This window comes from Cyprinus carpio, chromosome A16, assembly GCF_018340385.1.
Source record: "Cyprinus carpio isolate SPL01 chromosome A16, ASM1834038v1, whole genome shotgun sequence".
Lineage (NCBI taxonomy): Eukaryota > Metazoa > Chordata > Actinopteri > Cypriniformes > Cyprinidae > Cyprinus > Cyprinus carpio.
In genome coordinates, this window is record NC_056587.1 from 2,398,455 (window position 1) to 2,417,665 (window position 19,211).

General features: G+C 38.7%; 1 protein-coding gene across 4 annotated transcripts; it reads left to right on the top strand.

Annotated features, from left to right (window-relative positions):
• Positions 1–6,584: 6,584 nt before the first annotated feature.
• On the top strand, positions 6,585–17,732 carry LOC109056576 (CCR4-NOT transcription complex subunit 10-like). 4 transcript variants are annotated; one of them, XM_042772001.1, is made up of 19 exons: positions 6,585–6,768; positions 7,241–7,335; positions 7,453–7,614; positions 7,691–7,841; positions 8,010–8,149; positions 8,565–8,651; positions 8,835–8,918; positions 9,052–9,169; positions 9,410–9,559; positions 9,731–9,936; positions 10,627–10,748; positions 11,046–11,225; positions 11,385–11,465; positions 14,042–14,155; positions 14,557–14,687; positions 14,776–14,811; positions 16,673–16,800; positions 16,949–17,024; positions 17,198–17,732. In XM_042772001.1, exons 1-19 carry the CDS (start codon positions 6,750–6,752, stop codon positions 17,362–17,364), a joined length of 2,247 nt encoding a protein of 748 aa, XP_042627935.1. In that variant the 5' UTR covers positions 6,585–6,749; the 3' UTR covers positions 17,365–17,732. The 4 variants fall into 4 exon arrangements, with proteins under 4 accessions (XP_042627935.1, XP_042627937.1, XP_042627936.1 ...); XM_042772003.1 differs by having other exon boundaries at positions 16,676–16,800; XM_042772002.1 differs by having other exon boundaries at positions 9,734–9,936.
• Positions 17,733–19,211: the final 1,479 nt, after the last annotated feature.

The window sequence follows — 19,211 nt, forward strand, 5'->3', positions numbered from 1 at the left end:
CTGCATCTCGTTAGAACACGGCTCTTAAGCAGCACCTGCTGAGCAGACAAGACAGACACTGGTCTCGAGCCGATGAAACGCTGGACTAACGCTCGCTCTCATTTTCTCTCCAGAAAGCAGCGAGTGACCGACAGCCCACCACTTTTGGAGCACGTTTGGACACCCACTTTCCCTTGGATTGAGCACTGAAGAGCACCGTTGCGCACCAGCCTACCCACACCGGCTTGCCACCCTGCACACTGTTTGTAAATATAAATCCACCCTCCGGGGCCTTTGTTGTTCACGAAACCAAAACTTGTCGAGTGATTCTTCCCCACGTCACATGCTTTATCATGTTTTTGTGCCTTTCGTGGGGCACAACAATAACACAGAATAGTATACACACAATATCGAATTTGGATCGGTCTCATCTGACTGATACCCGATCCGCTAGAAAATGCCAGTATCGGAGCTGATACCAATTCTGAGTCAAGTCAAGTCACCTTTATTTATATAGTGATTTAAACAAAACAGATTGTGTCAAAGCAACTGAACAAAATTAATTAGGAAAACGGTGTGTCAATAATGCAAAATGACAGTTAAAGGCAGTTCATCATTGAATTCAGTGATGTCATCATCCAGCCTAGTTCAGTTTAAATAGTATCTTTGCAATCTTTTGCAATCAAGTCAACGATATCGCTGTAAATGAAGTGTCCCCAACTAAGCAAGCCAGAGGCGACAGTGGTAAGGAACCAAAACTCCATCGGAGACAGAATGTAGAAAAAACCTTGGGAGAAACCAGGCTCAGTCGGGGGGGCAGTTCTCCTCTGGCAAGACGAAACCAGCAGTTCAATTCCAGGCTGCAGCAATGTCACATTGTGCAGAGGACTCAACAGGTTCATGTGGTCTTGTCCCGGTGGTCGTCTGAGACAAGGTCTTTACAGGGGATCTGTATCTTGGGCTCATCTAGTTGTCCTGGTCTCCACTGTCTTTCAGGGCTGTAGAGGTCCTTTCTAGGTGCTGATCCACCATCTGGTCTGGATGAGTATCGGATCGATGCATCCCTAGTCTCCATGCATCTGAGATCTACTCATTTGCATGATCACATCTGTCCTATTGCCTTGCTTTATTTCAACTTTGTTGTCAATGAACTGTGCTTCACTTGCAACTGAATTTCGAGTTCTCATTCCCAGACAGAATGATCTGACCAAGGATGGATCCAACAAGTGTTGCGGAACTTAGAGACATTCTTACGAGCAGCAATACTCGTAGATCAGGTGTGCCAAACCCTGTCTACTGCCTCCAACTGTCTACTCTGGCGAGCCCCTGTTAAGTTGTTCATTTCTGGGTACATGTTCTCTTCACATTGCTCTCCAGCCTTCACCTTTTCCCACAGAGGAGTCTAAAGTGGCCTTTGTGATCACTCTGCTATCTGGACGAGCGGCTCTTTGGGGAACAGCACTATGGGAGCAAAAGCACAACAGTTGCTCATCGTTTCAGTCTTTCTCGGAGGAATACAAGAAGGTGTTTGATCGTGCTGCATCTGGCAGGAAGGTGGCATGGGAGTTGGCTAAGTTATGTCAAGGAAATCGATCGGTAACTGATTACTCCATCGAATTTCACACGTTGGCAGCAGAATGCAACTGGAACATGGAAGCGCAGAGGGACATGTTTAGGCATGGGCTGGCCAACCGTATCCTCAATGAAATTTGTACTTAAGAATTGCCCACCTCTCTAGGTGGGTTGATTTATCTGGCAATCTGAGTGGACACTAGATTGCGACGTTATGATCAACAAGCTCTACAGAGTCCTGTTGTTAATGCTGAAGACCAATTCTCCGGTATTCCTAAGAATACGGTCATTAACTTTTTCGATCCTGAGCCCATGCAGGTGGGCAGAACTCATCTTTCATGGGAGGAGAAGGAGAGACGCAGGATCCAGGGACTGTGTCCTTACTGCGGGTCACATTGCGGCGCAGTGCCCGGTAAAAGCCAAAGCCCGTCAGTAGGGAGGAGGTTACTGACGGGTGGAGTCACTTTCGAGAAATCCTCTTCTACTGCTACTCTTCTCCCAGTTTAACTGCAGATGGGCCGCACTGCATTCACGTGTAAAGCTTTAATTGACTCTGGAGCAGATGGCAATTTTTTGGACCGTAAGACGGCGCTTAAGCTATCTCTGTCAGCTCTCTCTGCGGTCAGTCTCTTCCACCCGTCACCCATGCCACTGAGTCGGTGAGTCTCATCACTTCAGGCAACCACACTGAGACCATTTCCTTTCTCTTGACTGACTCCCTTTTGGCTCCTATGGTCTTGGGTCACCCCTGGCTCTCACGCCACAATCGCAACATAAATTGGTGCCAGAACACTGTTTCTTCTTGGAATGATTTTTGTCATGCTTCGTGTTTGTTGTCTGCTTGTTCTTTTGTGTCTTGTCCTGTGTTACAGGATGAACATATGGATCTGTCAAATGTGCCCATTAAGCATCTTGACCTGAAGGGAGTGTTCAGTAAGTCTTGGGCTGCTTCTCTTCCTCCACATCGTCCTTATGACTGTGGGATAGAATTATTGTCAGGTATGTCTCCACCTAAGGGCAGGTTATACTCGCTTTCCGCTCTGGAAAGGGAGGCCATGGAAAAATATATTTCTGATTCTCTGGCAGCCAAAATCATCCATCCTTCCTCTTCTCCTGCAGGTGCAGGGTTCTTCTTTGTGCCACAAGGATCTGGAGTGCCACAAGGATCTGTCCTAGGTCCTCTGCTATTTTCAATATACATGTTGCCCCTTGGTAATATCATTAGAAAATACGGGATTAGTTTCCACTGTTATGCTGATGATACTCAACTATATATCTCAACAAGACCAGGTGAAACTTCTAAATTATCTAAGCTAACAGAGTGTGTTAAAAATGTAAAAGATTGGATGACCAATAATTTTCTCCTATTAAATTCAGATAAGACAGAGATATTACTTATTGGACCAGAAAACATTACACAGAATCTCGTAGATTACAATTTGCAACTAGACGGATGTACTGTTACTTCCTCTACTGTAAAAAATCTGGGTGTTATATTAGACAGTAACTTGTCTTTTGAAAATCATATTTCCCATGTTACAAAAAACAGCATTCTTCCATCTTAGAAACATTGCCAAGCTACGAAACATGTTACCTGTTCCTGATGCAGAAAAGCTAGTTCATGCATTCATGACCTCTAGACTGGACTATTGTAATGCACTGCTAGGTGGTTGTCCTGCATCCTCAATAAACAAGCTACAGGTAGTCCAAAATGCAGCGGCTACCAGGTCAAGAAAATATGATCATATTACCCCAATACTACAGTCTCTGCACTGGCTACCTATTAAGTTCCGTATCAGTTACAAAATATTATTACTTACTTATAAGGCCCTTAATGGCTTAGCTCCTGCGTACCTAACTAGTCTTCTACCACGCTACAACCCATCACGCTCCCTAAGGTCACAAAACGCTGGACTTTTGATAGTACCTAGGATAGCAAAGTCCACTAAAGGAGGTAGAGCTTTTTCGCATTTGGCTCCCAAACTCTGGAATAGCCTTCCTGATAATGTTCGGGGCTCAGACACACTCTCTCTGTTTAAATCTAGATTAAAAACACACTTCTTTGGCCAAGCATTCAAATAATGCATCTCATAATTTTGGACTGCAGTTATATCTGATCAAATGTGCATTATTATTCTTTAGCTTGGGTTAAACGAATTAATTTTACTTGGCTGGAAACAGCAGCTACGCTAATTATGTCTCTATTTGTTTCTCTGCTTTGCCACGGGATTTACATCCCATGGTAACTAGGATTTACACAAACTCCAGTCTGGATACAGAACACCTGAGAAGAGATGATGCCAGCCCCTCAGAGGACCTCAGATGATGCTAACCCAGAGACAACATACAGAACTACCACATTTTGCTATAAGTTTGATTGCATAATTGCTGTTAATAGTGTTAATCGTCTGTTTGTTTACGTCTTTTTATTGATTTTTCTGAACATTTCTGCTATATGCACATGAAATGACAGTCACCACTGATAAGCTACTACTAAATATTGTAGAAACTTAATTTTCTGTAAAGTTGCTTTGTAATGATTTGTATCGTAAAAAGCGCTATACAAATAAACTTGAATTGAATTGAATTGAATTGAAAAGAAAGATGGTTCCTTTCATCCTCGTATTGACTACAGTGGGTTGAACAGCATCATGGTAAAGAATAATTAACCTTTCTCGTTGATGTCTTCAGCTTTCGAGAGTCTGCAGGGTGCTTTCTTTTTCACAAAGTTGGATCTTCATAATGCATATCATTTGTTTCGCATAAGGGAGGGGGATGAGTGAAAGACCACTTTTAATACCCCCAGGGGGCACTTTGAGTATCTTGTTATGCCGTTCGGGCTGTCCATTGCTCCCGCAGTCTTCCAGGCACTGGTCAGTGATGTGCTGAGAGACATGGTCGTTCAGTTCATATATGTTTACCTGGATGACATATTGATTTTTTTTCTTGCGTTCTCCTTGAATATGTTCAGCAAGTCAGGTTAGTGCTTCAGGGGCTTCTAGAGAATGGGCTTTTTGTCAAGGTGGAGAAATGTGTTTTTTATGCAAAGTCTGTCCCTTTTTCAGGTTACATTGTGTCGTCTGAGGGAGTGCGCATGGATCCCGGCAAAGTTCAGGCTGTGGTAGATTGGCCAGCTCAGGTGGTCCAGCTCAGTAGGCTGCTTTTCCAATCTAAAGAGTTGCTTTGTTTCAGCTCCAATTTTTGTTGCCCCTGATCCTTCTTGTCAGTTTGTGGTGGAGGTCGATGCGTCGGAGATGGGTGTTGGCGCAGTTCTTTTGCCATACGCAATTACGACATTGATAATAGAGAGTTGCTGGCAATCAAGTTCGCCATGGAAAAATGCTGTTATTGGTTGGAGGGTTTGGGAAAATCTTTTATAGTCTGGACCGACCATAAGGACCTTGAATACATCAGGTCTGCTAAAAGGTTAAACTCTAGGCAGGCTCAGTGGGCTTTATTTTTGGTCGCTTTCTTATAATCCAGGTTCTAAAAAAATTAAACCTGATGCTTTATCCCACGTTTTGACCCATCTGAGCACTCATTGTCTCCCGAGTTCATCTTGCCACAGAAAATCATGGTTTCTATGGTGACTTGGGAGATCGAATTGAAGGTCCATATGGCCTTACAAGGGGTAACGCCTCCACCAGGGTGCCCACCAAGTCGCTTGTTTGTGCCAGAGGATTTATGGGCCCATGTCATCCGTTGGGGTCATTGTTCCAAAATAGCTTGTCATCCGGGTGTTAGTCAAACAATTTTTCTCATGAACTGATTTCAGTACCTGGTGGACTAGGAAGGTTATGGTCCAGAGGAGAGGAGTTGGGTTCCTGCTAGAGATATATTGGATCATACACTTATCAGTGATCGCCAGGTAAGTTCCCCTGGAAGCGCTAATGAATGTGTGTTCATTCCTGCATCTCTGCGTGTTGTTGTCACATCTAATTGCTTGTTAGCGTTGCTCTGGCAACCTCCATGCTGTTGAGCTAATCAGCACGGCTGCACCTGAAGTGCATGATCCACTACCTTTATCTGTCTCGCGTTTGCTGTGCATGTTGTCAGATCGTTTTTAGGTCATGCTTGTCATTTTCTCCAGTGTCTCTGTTGTTCCTGTTTTTGCTTCCTGCCTTGGATTACCTAACATTGTGGATTCTACCAAGCTGTTGCTGGGTATCTCTTTCTGTGTTGGATAATCTGCATGACCACATCTGTCCAATTGCCTTGCTTTATTTCACTCTTGTTGTCAATAAACTGTGCTTCACTTGCAACAAGATTTTGAGTTCTCATTCCCTAACAGAAAGACAACCAAATACTTACCTATTACCACCTGTGATGTGGACGAGGAGAGTGGAATAGATGCCAGTGTTAGGCCAGAAGACATGGCAAGGAAGGCTGAAACCCGGAGTATCAAGGGTTAACCTGAAGTGAGGAGGTCTACTAGGGAGAAAAGGCCAAGACAGATTTAGGCTTATGACACCTTAGGTCAGCCTGCACTATGACCATACCTAACAATTAATGCAGTGACAACTTGTCCCATCACACATATATTTGTCTGGAGTATAGTTATATGCCACAAACTGGTTATCCCACTTAATACACTCATTACACACACATGCCTTACAATTTCACAGTGCCTGTGTGTTAGTTGAACATATGGGAAATGAGAATTTTTTCATGGTGGGATGTCTGATAATGACATAATGACATCTTTGATTTATTTATTTATTTTTTGACTCACTGCTCAAGTCTTTTTGTTTAACTTACAATAAAAAAATCTAATAGATTCCTGAAAAAAAGAAAGAAAAAAAATATATAAATATATGTGTGTGTGTGTGTGTGTTCAACTAGGTTTCCTCCATTTGATTTGTTTTCTTTCTTTCTTTTTTATTTTTATTTTGATAATATCTCTTGTTAGTATTATTATTTTGCCATTTGCCCTAGAAAATGTTATAGACGCTGAGCACGCTTTAAGCGACAATCAGCTGCAATTCATCCTCCAAACCGCTCCGTGGCGAACGTGTACATAAAGGCTTGTTTTAAAAAAAACACTCGCACGGCGGTTGTGGGTAATATTCATGGCGGAATTCTGAATCTGTAGTGGAGAGACACACCTTCTACTTTTCGCTAAAGTGTTTTCAAATAGTGGAATTAACTTACATCTTTACGTGTTGTAAAATAATATTTACGTCCATACACTTGAAGGAATGGCTGAAACAGGCTCAGGTGAGCGGAGTGCGTAATATTCAGTCAGTCTGATAAACACTGCAGCTGTTACTGAGCGGTACCGGGACTGTAAACAGATGGTTTTCTATGAGCGAATACTTATTTAATAGTTGTATTCGTACACAATTATCTTATTAGGTTAAAATGTGTAATTTGGTTGATAATGAGTAAAGAGACCTAAGTAAATAGCTAACTGAAATGAATGAACCGGCCTTATATTGTTTGTACTGTACATGCAATACGTTGTCAATTATGTTTGTGTAATTTGTTTATGCGATTTAAAAAATGCTTTTAAGCATATTAAGATTTTCGTTTTTGACAGTTATTTTTTTAATGTATTTTCTTTTTAGCTTCCATTACAAAAGTCGAAGTTATATATGTTATACAAGTTTAAATCTGTAATTTCTGTCAGTAGGTACTGCATGATGTGAGTCAAACATCTGTCACTTAACTGCATCTGTTCCCTCTCAAGATCAAGCTGGAGACATGAAACATGACAGCGTTTCGTCTCCTGGGATCTCCGATCAAGAGAGGGAGATGGCAACCAGTGCTTTTGAGGCATTTAAGGTAAATAATAATAATAATAATCCTTTAAGGTAAACTAATAATAATCTGAGCAGGCGATTGTATCTATGGTTGTTTTTTGGAGGTCATTGTTGATGATATAAAATAATGTCTCTTTAGGCTGGAAGCTATGACGTGTCCCTGAAACACCTTGACAGCCTTCAGGAGCTTAACAAAGAGGACTACAAGATTACAATGAATAAAGCGATCACTGAGTTTTATAAAAGTGGGCAGACAACAACTAGCACCCTGAAGCAGACGTTAATGACTTTAAAGAATCAGGTTTGATATTACATATTATATCATTCTTATAAGCCTTGTCATTAGAGTACTGATGCTAATTGATCGTTGTTTGCAGATGCACACAGCTGTGGATGATATTGATGGTTTGGATGATGTCGAGAACAGTATTCTCAACTACAATCAAGCAGTGATTTATTACCACATGCGGCAGTATTCAGAAGCTATATCCATCGGGGAGAAGTTGTACCAGTTTCTTGAACCTTTTGGTACGTTTCAGAATGCATTAAAACTTCTTGTACATTAGAGTGTTGAACAATGAAGATTATTATTATTATTATTTTTACTGCACTTGGACTAGCGCCAAAATTATTAAGTGTTTTAACTAGTCTAGTGCAGTAGTGTGACATGGCTTGATGGGTTTCTCTGTCCTAGAGAAAAGTTTGCTCAGGCCGTTTGTTTCTTGTTGGTGGATCTATACCTGCTCACCTTCCAGCCAGAGAAGGCACTGCACCTGTTGGCTGTGCTGGAGAAGCTCACTGTGAAGGATGGGAACAGCAAAAATGGCAAAGGAGAGGTGAGAGATATATGGCTCTTCCCAACAAACAGCCAATATGCTAATAATATGCATGCTAATAAGCAATTACTAGTTATAAGTGAATAGCGTTTCCTAATCTAAAGTGATACTGATTAATTTAATGCATCCTTGCTTAATAAACATACCAGTTTCTTTCAAATATAAATCTTACTGCTTTCAGACCTTTGAACAGAAGTGCACCTTACATATTTGTCTGCCAAAGGGACAGAAAGCATTTTGAATTATCAGTCAGTGTTTGTAAAATTTGGCCTCTGGCTGTAGCTCATCAGACCATGCCCTAGAAAGTAAAGAATGGGTTAATATGCCAGTTTTGTGAGATGATAAATTGAGAGTTGTTGCTCCAGATTCTGTTCTCTCGACTTTTAACTTTTTTTGGGTCATGTGTCATTTGCAGAGCACCAACAGCGCAAATAAGGAGTCTTCTTCTCTGAAAGCAGAGTTCACAGCTATGATCGAGGCAGCTAAATCAAAGATGCACCAGGTGAGAGCTGTGAGCATAATGAATGTTGAACTTGTTCAGGGCTTGGTGCCAATTTACAGCATTAAGATTTAGCATAACTTGAAATAATAAAGGCTAACTCTGAATCTAAAATGCTACAATGTATGCTGATCAACAAAAAGCCATGAGCAACAACAGTTTGTCTAAAAATTGTGTGTGTTGCAGTATAAAGTGCGAGCCTATATCCAGATGAAGTCACTGAAGGCCTGTAAACGGGAAATCAAATCTGTGATGAACACATCTGGAAATGTGAGTAGATTCGCATCCAACCGATTCCCGCATTACATACGTACTGAAAATGTTGCTCGGATTTGCCTGCACATGTAATAAACTTGTAATGTAACTTTTGTTGGCTGACTGTATTTGCATATTTCCCCTTCAGTCTGCGCCCTCACTCTTCATGAAGAGTAATTTTGAGTATTTGAGGGGAAATTATCGTAAAGCTGTGAAACTCCTCAACAGTTCAAATATCGCAGAGCATCCGGGACCCTTGAAAACAGGTACACAGTTAAAAACCATGCATATATGCTTTAAAAAGAAGATATCCCTATTCTAATCTCCAAATATTTATTTTTTGGTTTTATCTGAGATATTTGTACACTATAATCATTGTTTGTACAGTATAATTGATTCATGTTTTGTTCCAAGAAGTGATACCAAGCAACCTTATTCAGTAAACAAAAAGTTTTCTTTCCTAGAATATTTTTACTCAGATTTGTCTCTTTTTTTCCCATTTAAAGGTGAATGCATGAGGTGTATGTTCTGGAATAATCTTGGTTGTATCCATTTTGCCATGGGGAAGCACAATCTGGGTCTTTTTTACTTTAAAAAAGCACTTCAAGAAAATGACCATGTATGTGCCCAGCTTGGTGATGGCAGTAATGGACAGGGTAAGCAAAATTAGGACCCTTTACATGCCAGATCATACAACAGACTCTGTGATAGACCACACCTCTCAGTGTGATAATAGATATATATATATATATATATGCAGATTTTAGCAAACTGTTTAAGAAATTGCTATTTTGCAGCTTGTTAATTAATTCTTTTTTTCCCCACAGCAACTAAGAAGTTCACAGGCATCCCCATGTGTGCTCTGTTAGCTAATAAGCGCTATGAGCTGCTGTATAACTGTGGGATTCAGTTACTTCATATCGGCCGACCGCTGGCAGCGTTTGAGTGTCTGATGGAGGCGGTGCAGGTGTATCACTCCAACCCTCGACTCTGGCTCAGACTCGCAGAATGCTGCATCACAGCTAATAAAGGGGTACAGACATTAACCCACAAATGTATTTAAAAGTTATGATGAAAGACCTTTGGAAAAACTTGGTGTACTCAAACAGGTTGAACACTTACACTGCCGTTCAGAAGTTTTGTGTCAGTAAGGTTATTATAATTTTTTTTTTAAATAAGAAATTAATCATTTTTTATTTTTATTGATGGTTTCTATTTGTAAGGAAGGAAAAATTAAAAGAATCATATCAAAGAATCTTAAAGAAAAAAATGAATCACTGTTTCCAAAATAAATAAATATTAAACAGCACAACTATTTTCAACACTGATAATAAGAAATATTTCTTGAGCATCAAAGCACCTTATTAGAATGATTTCTGAAGGATCATGTGAAGACTAGAGTAATAGTTGTTTCAGCTTTGCCATCACAGCAATAACTTACATTTTAAAATATATATAAAAAAATGAAACCGTTTAAAATGAAAATATTCAACAATAAAACAGATTTGGTGTGCTTAAAAGACTTTTTGTTATTTCTTGGTAATGTTATTAGATATATGTTATATTGGTATATGTTATACATATTAAATCTTACTGACCCCAAATGTTTGAATGAGTGTGTATTATTGTCAAAGACCTGTTCCCATAAAATGCCTATATGACAACAGTATAAAATATTTCAGATGGTGACGCATGCATTTATGACCTTTTTTGCTTCCTTCAGAGCTCGGAGCAGGAAACAAAAGGTTTACCCAGTAAAAAGGGGATTGTGCAGGCTGTTGTTGGGCAAGGCTACCATCGCAAGATTGTTTTAGCATCACAGTCCACACAGAACACCATCTACAGGTGAGGAAGAGTGATTCAACCTAATGGGCCTTGACATTTACTAGTTAATAATGGTGTTGTCTGCCTGGTTGGAGAAGTGTAACCAGTCTTCAAATTGCTGAAAATATTGTAATGTCACAGTGTCTCCAGAAGGTGTCATCGTATTGTTTTTCTTCACAGAAGTATCTTTTAAAGTGATTTCTTACAGAGCCATATCATGCCTTTCAGGATTCAACCTTATTAAAAATCCTTAGTAAAAAATCTTTCTGATGCACTTGGCCTGCTAAAATGGATTTACCCATTTGTGTTTGTGTGCAGTGAGGGCCAGTCAGCAGCAATCCCAGTGGCAAGTATGGAGTTTGCAGCAATCTGTCTGCGTAACGCTTTGCTCCTGCTCCCAGAGCACCAACAGCACGATAGCAAACCTGACAATGGCTCCAAGAGCTGCAGTCAGTCAGGCAGCACAGAAAGTGGCAGCGAGACCAGTGATGCCTGCAGGTACATGAACATACATGCATGCAACATGCTGACAATAACAGATCCCAAACTAGTTTGAATGCCGTAGAAGATTGAATTTGCACATTAAAGGAATTACCAGATAAACTCTTTTCACCCTTTGATCATTCGGTGATGTTTGAATTTTTCTTTGGCTGACAGTGGGAAGACTCAAGAGGGAGACAAGTTCATTCCTGCTGCCCCCTCGTCACCCTTAAGAAAGCAGGAGGTGGAGAATCTCAGGTGAGGTTACAGGAGACTTTTCTGGAATTAATTTCTCTCATATCATAAAATTAGCCTGGAGAAGGTTTGAATGACTTAACATTTGATTTGGCTAAGCCAATTGTGTGGCTGTTTATTTTGTTGTCCAGTACACCTTCTTATTTGATTTTGCAGTACAAATAAACATTCTTAAATCAAGAAAAATTTACTTAAGCAAAATGACATGAGATACTAAGTCTTATGTTAAACCAAGTTTAAATGTGTTTATGCTTAAAACAAGAATAAATATCTACAAAAGGGGTAAGAAAAATAAATGTGCCTTTCCTTTAAATTAAGCTTTTTTTCTTACCCCATTGGCAGATTTTCTTTTCTTGTTTTAAGAAAATGAAAATCACTTTTTCCTCAAGGGGGCACTTGCCCGCTCAGAAAGTTGAATCCTCCATTGGGCCACAAATCTTAAACCTTTTTTTTTTGACCCCTATTATGCCTGACTCATGAGAAACGCAACACGTTTTTGTAATATAAGTAGTATTTATCATATACAGTGGGTATAGAAAAGAACCACCCCCCCCCCCTTAAAATAATCACATTTTGTTGCTTTTGCCTGAAATGAAGACGGACACAGTTTTTGTTTTATCCAGCTGTATTTACTCAGTGCAACTTATAATGTTCAAGTGAAAGAAATAACACCAACATGTCAGAAAAAAAAAAAAAAAGAATCACTGAGTTCCTAAAAGTCAGTATTTTGTTGAACCACCTTTTGCTTTAATTACAGCCTTTAGTCTGTTGGGATATGTCTCTGTCTCTACTAACTTTGAACATCTAGACTTTGCAATATTTGCCTACTCTTCTTTGGAGAACTGCTGAAGTTCATATAAATTTTGATGGTGATTAGCTACACCTGATTGAGTTTACAAGTCATTTTTTAGGAGGGGGGTGTTTATTTGAACCTACACAGACTCCTGGCAACGAGCTTAGCTTCAGGCTTACCTTTAATGCTCTATAATTGTGAACAACCCTCCCCCGGCTAGCCCACAAATATACCTCTCTCTTATTTTATGCACTCACTTCACCATTCGCTCTCACAATACTTTTGCCTCAGGAATTGATTAGACCCCCTTGCTCCTATCTTTGATCCAGTGGGACAGTCTGCTCCAGAGGGCTGGCCGGACGTGGGTTCCCTGTGAAGGGAAGGGGTGTGGTGTGTGGATTGTGTTGACCCTGCACTGATACCCTGATACACTGACACTTTTACGAGCCCAAGCCCCATTTACTCAAAGGGCTGTTCCTGGAATCCTGCAGGCTATTGTGTCACAGACAGCCACTCAGAGCGTTGAGCAGTTCTCTGTTTCCCCCTCTTTTCTTCTACCCATTCTTACTCTCTTTGGCATTTGTAACAAAGCTTGGCATTTAGGAAACTCAGCAAAGATTATATTCAAAATAGTTTTCTTTAAAGTAAGTTTTAATATGCAAGTTCATATGCATTCACAATTGTTATAGTCCGTACACATCAGGATTGAATTTAAAAAGCTGAACAAATTACAAACAAAAGACTTAAAAAAAAAATGCTGCTGGGTATTGTTAGGGTGACCAGATGGGACTGTCCCCATTTTAGTGGGCTGCCTGTTCACCCAAGATTTATAAATATTACCACGTACATTTTGCATATAAATATTACCATTTGTAAATGATTGCTTTTCAAAGTAGTTTGTACTACACACAAATCTCCACAGACATGTGTTTGTATTTTTTAACCGGCTGAAGAAAAATGACTGGTCACCAGAAACAATCCTGTCATTGGACACATTTTTGTCCCTGGTTTTTGGAATTTGTTTACAGCAAATATTGATCATAAACTGTGTTTAAATGCAGTAAAATAATCTGTTAGAGATCAGATTGATGATTGATGGCTCAATCTGATAAAAAAAAAAAAAAAAACATGTAAACACTGTGATTTATCTGATTGTATCAAATCATATTGGTACATTGGTGTATATGTACAGTATATACTGAATATGTTGAGTATTTATGTGCCAATGTATTATTACATTAAAAAAATAATGTAAAATTGGTGAATGAACCAAAACATTTACAAACATAGAGTACATTTATTTAATTATCTGGCTTACCTCTGTCATTCGACACAAATCCAAATGTGTGCACAGCAAATTCCAAGATGTAAAAAAAAAAAAAAAAAAAATTCAAATAACATTCTGGAAAATATGATAAGTAAAAGAATATAAGACATAAGAATATGATTTATTTTTAGCTTGTATGGGTTTGTTCTGAAGGGACACAAGTATTAATTTTATTTGTGTGTGCTTTAAAAAAAAAAGGTATCAAAGTCTTAAATTCGATTTTGAAAACAAATTGCAATACCCTGACTACCTCTGAGTGTGTTTTACTGATCTCTTCTATAAATTATTTGGCCATTTGACACATTTCCTGTGGTTGGGTTTGTTATGGCTGATTCATACAAAGAGTGTATTTCTCAAAAAGGCCTGTGAAGAATCACCTAAAATCCATGAAATAATGTTGTCCTTGTGTTGAAAAGGGTTTCATGTGCTTACTTCTCTTTGGACTCTCTCTCTTCACAGATGCTCAATTCTAGCCTGCAGTGCATATGTGGCTCTTGCTCTTGGGGACAACTTAATGGCTCTGAATCATGCAGAAAAGCTTCTACATCAGACAAAGCTGTCAGGATCGCTCAAGTGAGTCTGTGGCTCTTCTTCTGGCTGATTTACATCTTTTATGGGAAATGCACTTGTAACACTCACAACATTCAGCAAATATTTACCCTCCTAAAATGGTCAATCCTGAGTGATACAAAATGCCTTTTTTTTTTTTTTTGGAGACCATTTTTCCCACCCAGTGTTTCACCTGAATTGCAAATGCTGTTTTGTAAATGTCCTGGAATTCCAGATTGTGATGCTTATTGTAAATGGTTGGGTTTATTTTAGCTAGATTTCCCAGACACAGATGAAGCTGAGACTAAGTGGGCAATACACAATGTAAAGCTGTCAGTTTAGCTGTAGTCTTTTACTTGGGAAGTGGCTTTACATAATATATTCCACTCAATTTTTGATGAGTTGTGTGGTGCTTATGTTCTCAGGTTCCTGGGTCACCTGTATGCTGCTGAAGCCCTGATCTCTTTGGACAGAATCTCTGATGCCATAGCACATCTTAACCCAGAGAACGTTACTGATGTCTCATTAGGTGTGTCCTCCAGCGAACAAGACCAAGGTATGAAAACACACTCATAACCAAAATATACAGATGTTGAAGGACGTGATGTGCGATTACTGATCAGTTTCTCTGCTGTTAATGACAGGTTCTGATAAAGGAGATCTGGAGCCTGTGGAGTCCTGTAAGTTATTATTATTATTATTATTTTAGTTTTTTTTTTTTATTATTATTGGATGGATGGATGGATGGATTCATTTATTAAATCAGTTTATTCCTCTTATATGATTGACATGTCTGAACATTTCTTAATTAAAATTCATTTTTATATTTTTTAGAGGATTTTTATCAAAAAAGTATATTTTATCATTAAAAAGATATAATTCTTTATAAGACAACCTGTGCATAATCTTTTATTGTTATTATTTCAAAAAAAAAAAAAAAAAACGGATTACTATTTCTATATATGGAAAGTCTGTGAAGCATTTTTGTAAAAATATAAATATTTGATAAAAGAAAGCAATGTGATGCAACTACCGTGCAGAAACATAAAAATACTGGTACTATTGATATTTGTTTAACATGAAGAATGTGTAAACTTTTTTTAAACAAAGAAAAATAAATTAATATTTGTACACATTATGTTATATATATATATATATATATATATATATATATATATATATATATATATATATATATATATATATATATATATATATATATATATATATATATATATAATTTTTTTTTTTTTTTTTTTTTTTTTTTTAACACGCTCTGATTAATTGTCCACAATTAGACCAGAGATAAGTTTGGTTTAAGTTTATTTGTATAGTGCTTTTCACGATGCAAATCATTGCAAAGCAGCTTTACAGGAAATGAAAGTTTCCACATTATATTTAGTAGTTAATGTTTATATGGCAGAAATGTACGGTAAAAATCAAGCAGTCAGTTAATGTCAATGTAATGTAATGTAATCAAACAGATGGTGAACACTATTAACAGCAATGATTATATGTTGCGATCAAACTCATAGCAAAATTTGGTAGTTTTGTATGTTGTCTGAGGGTTGGCATCATCTGAGGTCTTCTGGGGGGTTGGCATCATCTCTTCTCAGGTGTTCGGTCATCTCAAGTCTTTGTAAGAGCTGGTTCCAGACTGAAGTTTGCTCAGTTTCTAGTTACCACGGGAAGTCAATCCCATGGCAGAAACAGAGAAGGAAATAGAGAAAAATTAGCATAGCTGCTGTTCCAACTAAGCAAAAAATGATGTGTTCAACCCAAGCAAAAGAATGTTAGTGTGCATTTGATCAGATGTTACTGCAGTACAAGATTATGAGATGCATAATTTGAATGCTTGGCTAAAGAGATATCAATCTAGATTTAAACAGAGAGAGTGTGTCTGAACCCCGAACATTATCAGGAAGGCTATTCCAGAGTTTGGGAGCTAAATGTGAAAAATGCTCTGCCTACTTTAGTGGACGTTGTTATCTTAGGAAGTACCAAGAGTCCAGAGTTTTACGACCTTAGGGAGCGAGATGGATTGTAGTGGGGTAGAAGACTAGTTAGGAACACAGAAGCTAAACTATTAAGGGCCTTATAGGTAAGTAATAATATTTTGTAACTGAAATGGAACTTAATAGCTAGCCAGTGCAGAGACTGTAAAAAGCGGGGTAATATGATCAGATTTTCTTGACCTGGTAAGGACTCTAGCCGCTGCACTTTGGACTACCTGTAGCTTGTTTATTGAAGATGCAGGACAACCAGCTAGCAGTACATTACAATAGTCCAGTCTAGAGGTCATGAATGCATGAACTAGCTTTTCTGCATCAGAAACAGGTAACATGTTCTATAACTTGGCAATGTTTCTAAGATGCAAGAATGCTGTTTTTGTAAAATGGGAAATATGATTTTCAAAAGACAAGTTGCTGTCTAATATAACACCCACATTTTTGACTGTAGAGCAATGCAGTTTAGCAATTTATTTAATTTCTTTCTTATTCATGTATTTCTTTATTTCTTTACTTTTGGTTTGTGTTGCAGCAGGGAAGCAGACGCCTTTATGTTACCCTAGCTCAGTAAGTTCTGCCCGGTCCACAATGCTCTTCAACCTGGGCAGTGCGTATTGCTTGAGGAGTGAGTACGAGAAAGCCCGCAAGTGCCTCCATCAGGTAAACACTCCTCTCATGTTAAGCTGTCAAACTACAATGTCCGTGTATTTAAACACTTAAAAGGACAATAATTATCCTATCTGGATATTAGATACATACACTGTTTAACAGTCTTCAACCCATTTGTTTCTGATATCTGTGTACATAGGCTGCTTCAATGGTGAACACTAAGGAGATTCCTCCAGAAGCCATTTTACTGGGTGTTTACTTAGAACTGCAGAACGGTGAGTCACATACAGAGAGTGTAATTACACAGTGCCTGCTGGGAAATGCTGCTGTATTTCCAGAGGGTGGCCAGTCACCTTTTCTTACCTGAAATTATTTGTCACTTCAGACTGATTTTTTTTTTTTTTTTTTTTTGAGTAATCATTTAAAACTGTGATTGTTGCTTCTGCAGGAAACACACAGCTGGCGCTACAGATCATCAAACGGAACCAGCTCCTCCCGTCTGTCAAGCCCGCCTCCTCCCCTGACCTCCGTAAGAAACCACTTCCCTTCCAGTCGTCCCAGCCTGTACAACCCATACAGACCCCCTCCTCCTTTACACAAGTACAGCGCAAGTGATTCCACTTACACAAAGCCCCCAAAACATGCACAAACACATTTTTTTATTTTATTTATGAGGCTGCAGCAACTCAGGATGGATGGGGAGAAAAAAAAACAAAACAAGCAAGAAACGGTTGTCTGTCGCGGCCTGTTAGAAATATGTCTGTGTTTTGGGGTCTATGAAATTATAAATAAATTTTATTTACACTTATTAGTGGTGTGACATTTATGCGGTCAGTGACATACTGCCATATATGAAATTATACAGATTATGAATAAGTTATTTCTGGAAAATAAGATTGAAAATCTGCATGTAGCCCTTATATTGTGATGAGAGAGATCATGTGGTTGTCAAAAATCAATGGACCAAAGGTCACTGTAATAATCTTAAAAAAATCAACAACACTCTTACAACATCAGTTGTGGCAAAAACTCTTTAAAATGTAGCTTTTAAACATCTCAGTTGTATAACTTGATTCCTTCTCTACTGCATAAGACTCAAATAAATGTCCTGATTTGTGAAGGCTCGTCTCTGGCGTGGGTGGACAGATGTCGGTTTTCTTTTATGTGTGGTCTCACTTTTTTTTTTTTTTTTTTTTTTTCCTGAGGGTGGCCCATCACCTTTCTCATGCTGGGTCTTTCTTATGCTAAATCTCTCTGCCCCCACACCCACTCTCTTTCCACCCACATCTCTCCCCATTGTTGCACCGATCTGACGTGCTGTCAGTATTGCCTTGGAGAAAAAGAGCTCTTTTTTTTAAGCCTTTATGGGATTTTTTATTTTTTTTGTCAGCCATCTGACGCTAGTGCCAAATGCAGCTATTGTTCCCCAAGAGGCCTGTAACACACACAACACACACAAAAAAAATAATAATAACAATATTGTAAAATAATATTTGGTCTATTTTTAGAGAATCATGTGTAAACATTAACCATGCTATTACAGGTAAATCTCAGAGGTCAGCTGTTGGTTTTTTTACATACAGCCGAGCAAGTGTTTTTATTCATAGCCATGCTTTTTCATGCATTAAGGTTAAATTGGAATTTTGTAGGTGGGCAACCCCTAGGAGCGACTGCGGATGAATGATAAAGATATGAAGCGTGCATCTGAGCTGTGGGTGTGGCAACCCATGCTACCCTAAAAAACACTTTTACGAATTGGTAAAATAAAATGGGGCTGCACAGTTAATCAAAATAAAACTGAAACTGAAACATTTTAAACCTCATGTCATGGGAAAATGTAATATATGAATTTGTATAATGTGAATTAGATTTTTAGGAAAAAACTTGAGCATTAAAGGGTCAGTTCACCCAAAAATTAAAATTAGACTGTTTTACTTACCCTCAAAGCATCCTAGGTGTGTATGACTTTCTTCTTTCAGACGAATCCAGTCGGATTTATATAAAAAATTGTCCAGGCTATTCCAAGTTCTGTCATTGCAGTCAGTGGGTGTTACAGCTGAACAGTCCACAAGTCCTCAAATAAAGCGCATGCATCCATAATAAAACGTTCCTTATACAACTCCGGGGGGTAAATAAAGGCCTCCTGTAGTGAATCCATTCGTTTTTGTAAGAAAAATATCCATATTTCAAACATAATGAACACTTTTCTCTTACTTCTGTTATGTCATATGAGAATCTCGCCTTCTTTCTTTGAGTGAACATTTGGGCGGAGTTATGCAAATCTTCCCACATCGTGACACACACATGTGGGGGTGTGTTTAAACGAGGAGTTTTGGAGGGCGTGGACGAGTCTAAACTTTTATAAAGAATATCTCTTTGGGTTTGAGACTTTAGTCTTTGCAACTTTAGGGATCTTATCTATTCACGAACAGCTTGTAACACTCCAAAGAGAAAGGAAAACT